Genomic DNA, 5,943 nt, shown 5'->3' on the forward strand with positions numbered 1-5,943 from the left:
AAAAACAGGGAGACAAAGTCATAGAACTTTATGCTGAATAAATCAAATTACCCATGATAGTGGTTCTCCAGTTGTGTGTGGTTAATGAATGACTAGTGGCCGTTGGCAGATCTTTCTGTATGTTTGGCTTATGTGATAATGCCGTATGTTTTTGTTTGTGGCACAGGTTAATGGTATTTTTGTGTTAACTAATTTATCTCATGAAAAGCAGAAATTACTTCTCATTTAATTCTCCTGAGTGTTTTTGCAGAGACAAGTAAGAATAGATAAGTTTGATACCTATATTGAAAGTTGTGGTATTACATGTATAATTGCTGTAAACCTCAGTTTCCTATTTGTGAGGACAAGGGGAGTAAAATTAGTAATTGAGCAAGTAGCATTACGTTAGCTAGGGGGAGGTCAGTAGTTGGTAAGAAATATGACTGGTAAGAAATGACTAAGTATTCTTGTATTGACTTCAAATTAATAAAAAGTCATTGTTTGATACAAAGAAATGATTGTTATTCATCAGTGAAATATAAATATCTGATAAAAATAAAATGTTCAGCCTCTTACTAGTAATCAAAAATAAAAGTAAAACAACAATGATATATTTGGCTTCTACCAGATTCTACCAATTTTTAAAAGGTAGAATTTCTATGTCGACATTCAGAGAAATTTGCACTCATCCACTTGGATAATAGTAGAAATTAGGGGTTAATCCTTTAACTCAACAATTCCATTTTTAGGAATTTATACTAAAAAATGAGTCCTTTGTGAAGAGGTCAATCTGTAAGGCTCCTAGATGCTGATGGAGAAATAGATGATGAGAGTTAGAAAACGTTAAGAAAGGGCAGATGGTTTCCATGGGAAAAAAAAAAGACTCAGAAGGCAGAGTTTCTGGACTGTCTGTCCCTTAGGCTGTAAGCTTCCAGAAGGTGAAGGCTGTGTCTGTCCTCTACCACTCTGACACCAGCACCTGGCCTTAATAGTGGAGCAGATATTTACTGGATGAGTGAACAGGTAGATGGATGAATAGATACCAGCATCTTTTAGATAATAGTTCAGAGAATGTATGATTTAGGAAAAAAAAAAGGAGACTTGGAAATCCAAGATGACACTATGTGCAGTTCAGGTTTTTTATTTAAAATAAAACTAGAATTTTATTATAAATTTACACTAAGGCTTTGTAACTCTGGGTATAGGCTTAAGACCAAAGTGTTAGACTTTTTTTATATCCTTTGTGCTGTTATTATCTTTAATTGGATTTCTTTTATCTTTCAAAGATTGAACTTTGGTTATTGAATTTCTAAGAATTTTATCAAATGTCATCACTTATAATGATTTTAGTTTGGAAAGTTCTGTATCCTATTCCTGATTTGTTAGGGAAGCACATTGCTTCCAATTGTAGCAGCATGAAAAGTTTTAATATTTTTTAGTTCGTATTTAAAGGCGGAAAGAATTCCTGAGGAGACTACTGCTATGCATCCTTAAAATGTATGTCTTTTGTCTAGTACATAAAATTATTTCCCTCTTACTATCCATCTGTCAATTCTCTTTTGGTGTAATGTATGGGGATATGTTTGGATTAATGTTTGCCAATGGTAATAATATTAGCTGTAATAGGAATCCTGTTAGATACATACTAGTATCTCTAATATTAACATCCTCGTAGTAGTAGGATTTGGAGAGGTTTTTTTTAATAGCTATCCGAATTGTAATTTTTTAAATACACAATTACTTAAGTTAAAAGTTGCCTCATCTTACTTTTTTTAAAACATGTACTCAAGCATGTTTAAGTTTAGATAAGGAAATGGGAAAAGATTTTTTTTTTCCCCTAGTGATTTTATTTATTTGGAAGCACGAGCTAGATTGTTGCAAGCTAATGCTTACCAAGTGGAAACTCTCTGGGACTGTGCCGATGGAACATCTTTAATCATTCTGTTTTATTCATATAACCCGTCTTCACTGATCATTAAATCAATATCCTGTTTTTACTTACCAGGGTTTACAGAGTCATTTGAAGACGTGTGATGGGAGATATGATCAGATTTTGGCTTTTCGACCTACAGGATGGACACATTCTAATAAGTTAACGAGTATAGCAGATGTTATTCCCCAGACCAAAGGAAACATTGCAATATATGGTATAACTATTAAATTTTCTCACTTTTAATGTTTGTAATTACTTTACATTTTTAAGAAGGGCTGGAAAATTAAGATGCGAGGAAAACAGGCATGAAAGAATCTTTAATAATTCAAGAGTTTCAAATTGCTCTGTGTACTCTAAACCTATTTAATTCATTGCAAACTGATATAAAGGAGTATGATCATAGTAAATAGACATGGCTAATACAGATCATTTATTTGCAACCAGTGATACGTAGAGGAAATTATAGAACTACTCGAAGGGAGGGATAGCACTGCTGTGTACTGGAAGTTTAGATGACACTGTGACAATGGATTAGAAATGATGACAACCAGAGTTATACATGTGAAATTTTTCATTTCTTGGAGGAGCTTTACCATTGTCCTCAAAAATTGGCTTATTACATGAATGGCTGATGGAAACAGTTTTGATATGTCACTAGTCTGGTGACTTTCAGCCTCTAAAGACCCTCGTTTACTCAGAACAGGACCCTCTTTTCACCATGGTACTTGATCTTCAGTAAGGAAGATCAAGGGATTTTTAGGATTTCATTTTTTTCTTTTTGCTTATTTTTTATGTAGGCGAAGCTCGGAAACTGGAATCGGCTTACTTGCTCTGGAGATCAAGAGTCTCCTGCTTATTGTTCTTCAAAATTTACTCATATTTCTTCCATGATTTTTCTGAAATTCACAGCTGAGCTAAGTGTTCAAATGGAAGAATTATTTAAAAAGAAAAGCCTAATTATAAATAAGAATCTATGTAAATGCATATTATTGTCTACAAAGAAAATAGATTCTTTTAATGTTCAAAGCTTTCATATTTTAATGTTTAATCCATAAAATAACATTTTTTTTTTAAAACAGAAATAAAGCATCAAGGGGTTTTTGACAAAAATACTCTAGATTGCTTTCCTTTTCTACTTTATTTTATTTTGGACTTGTACATTTAAAAAAAATTAATTCGATTTTTAGTAGGCAGTATCTTTTTTTGTGTGTTCCAGGAATTCCTTATAGTGAACACAGCAGCTACCTAGAAATGAAACGTTTTGTTCAGTGGCTGAAGCCCCAGAAAATCATACCTACCGTGAATGTTGGCACCTGGAAATCTAGGAGCACCATGGAGAAATATTTTAAAGAATGGAAATTGGAAGCTGATTATTGATGTTACCTGGAAGGACTTAGGTGTATAATTTGTTAGTAGTTAAATTTTTAATGGTATGAAATATACTTTATGTGCAAAAACTCACAAAGGTCACGCATTGAGCTTATTTTCTTATTTACGTTTAAATAATGTGTTCATGGTGCTGAGTGCTCAGCATCATCAGTGATAACTGAGACTGCTCTCCCTAGTATCCTTGATTCTTGCCCCTCCCCATGGGGGCAATTATATTCTGCATCCAGCCTTAAGAGGAAATAAAGGCAGGTTCGGGGACCAAAAAGATTCACGATAATAGGTAACTAGATTGAAAACTTATATAAGTAATTAGGAATCTTTGAAATTATTTAATATGGGGGATATTTTTATGTGATAAAACTTTCATATAAATACACTTAAATAAAAAAATAATCTTAAGTTTGCTATGTAGTGTCTTGGTTTTTAGGATTTATAACGTGCTTTTCATGCAATTTTATAAATTTTGATGAAAATAATTCAGCATTTTACTCTGAAGAAGATGACTCAGAGAGCCTAGATAATCACTCAATAAAGGATGGAGGAAAGTTTGCATGAATGATGTTTATCTGAACTCTTTACTCAAGATACTGAAGAACTAAAAGTTTAGATTGCTGTATTTTTTTTAAAAAGTGAGATTATATAATTTATTCATGAATCTTGATCTCTCCAATACAGATTAAATAGCTGATTCAAAAATGAAAATTTTAGGCCAATGCATATTAAAAATTTTTTTATAGAGTTTAAATAAGAAAGTGGCTAGCATAATGAATTTATTCATATGTTTCTTGCATTACCTCTAGCAATGAAATTAACTTGGGATTTCTTAATAAATGTATTTATGGAAACTCATTTTCAGTAATGATTACAGTCACCAGGAGGATATTATTCTCCATGAACTTTATTTTCATAAGCTTATATTTTGCTTTGTATGGAGGTAAGGTCTGTAAGTATCACATGTAGGGGAGGAAAATCTTTTAGGGGCACAGTGGTAATAAATCCAATTAAACTATGTTCTCAGTTGACTTTATTTACACATGTAAAATATTTTAATTTGGGCTTGGTGCCTTAAGCTTTTTATAAGTTATAAATTATGAGTTATAAGTATAAAAATGTTATATATTCGAGAGATATTGGTATTTATAACAAAGAGGAAATGGTCAAGTCATTTAGGGTCATTTTATTTTTCCTAGAATTATCATTTTTCACTAGTAAAAAGATTTTTCATGATTTTGAAGGTTTTATTTTGAAAATCCAGTCATGTTATTTAAGAGCAGCCTTGACCTTTTTATCATTTAAAATGCAAACACATCTTTCTACACAGACCACCATTTATGGTGGCTTGGAATGATTTTGTTTCACTGCTGTTGCCGCAGAATATGCAAAACCTCATTTAGGGACCATCCCAAATAGTTTTATAAATAAGTCACAGTCATAACGAAACTTTCCTGGGCTCTGTTGACAGCTGTATATGAGATTCTTAGTTTCAATACCTAACACTTTGGTAGGTTAAAATTTTCAATTTTAAAGTGGAACAAAAGAAGGAGAAATCTATCAACCCAAAATAAGTGGATGATAGCTCTTGAGCATCCCAAACGTGTGTAGAGAAGGAGAAATAGAATGAAGCCAACATAGGGGAAAATGTTTTACTATATATGTATTTGGAACTTTTCAGGAAGCTTCTTTACCATCTTATCTGACATTGAACATTGAACTACCAGATGCAGTGGTAACAGGTGGATTTCTCATGACTTTAATAGGAAAGTATTTTCTACTTGATGTCAATGTCTTTTGAATCTAAGTGATTTAACACTTCATATTTATTAATGTTTTGGTTTTCAGAACAACTAATTTAAATTAATTAGTTAATTTAATATAACTTCGTTCAGTTATTCAGTTATATTCCTGTGAACGCATTTAGAATTTCCATATTTGGTCCTGAATGACCATCAGTAGTAACCAGACTAAGGTACTAAGAAGAGACTCATCCTCAAGGACCGATCCAAAATGATCTGTCTTGAAAGAGTATTGATAGTGGCATATAACTTCTCTGGTGTTTTTATTACTATCCATTCAGTTCATTTAGTATTGATGCTAGAAAAATTCCAATGAAAAAGTTATTTGAAGTAAGCAAAATCATAAGTTAATGGTTACAGATAATAGAACAGTTTAGTTGTAGGAATTACTTATAACTGAATAGTTGGAAGCTTTTAACTTGGTAATCATTTAAATATGCTAACTATGTTTCATCTTTCTCTTGGTGTCTACCCCTTCCTCTAGAATGTAGACATACTCTGTGTAGTAACTCATTCCCTCCGTATTTTCACAGTCCCATTTTGATAAGCCAGAAATAATTTATAAATCATTTGTTATGGAGTGTATGCCAGGTATACACAACCAAGTATAACACAAAATGATTATTTTCTTAAATATTCATAGCTGGGCCAGACCTAGGGTGAAGCAGGAGAGGTGCCTAGGGTTCAAAACTGAAAGAGGTACTTTTTTTTGTCTAAGGCGGACCCTGTACTTGCATGACTTTGACCGTGAGTGCCTCCCGAATTTTACGCTAGGAAACCTTTTGCTTGACTCTAGTGGCTGCTGGAGTCATAACATCTAATTATGTTTTTCTTGCTGCTTTGGCAAAT

General features: G+C 32.5%; 1 protein-coding gene across 2 annotated transcripts in view; it reads left to right on the forward strand.

Annotated features, from left to right (window-relative positions):
* Positions 1 to 4,310, forward strand: part of DCLRE1A (DNA cross-link repair 1A) — a 22,289-nt gene extending 17,979 nt beyond the window's left edge. For both annotated transcript variants that reach the window (XM_011359266.2, XM_011359265.2), the window contains exons 9-10: positions 1,985 to 2,126; positions 3,129 to 4,310. In XM_011359266.2, the coding sequence (XP_011357568.1) occupies positions 1,985 to 2,126; positions 3,129 to 3,289 (303 nt within the window). In that variant the 3' untranslated portion in view covers positions 3,290 to 4,310. The remainder of the gene's footprint in view (positions 1 to 1,984; positions 2,127 to 3,128) is intronic.
* The last annotated feature ends 1,633 nt before the right edge of the window (positions 4,311 to 5,943 follow it).

The sequence above is a fragment of the Pteropus vampyrus genome, unplaced genomic scaffold (assembly GCF_000151845.1).
Source record: "Pteropus vampyrus isolate Shadow unplaced genomic scaffold, Pvam_2.0 Scaffold46, whole genome shotgun sequence".
NCBI lineage: Eukaryota > Metazoa > Chordata > Mammalia > Chiroptera > Pteropodidae > Pteropus > Pteropus vampyrus.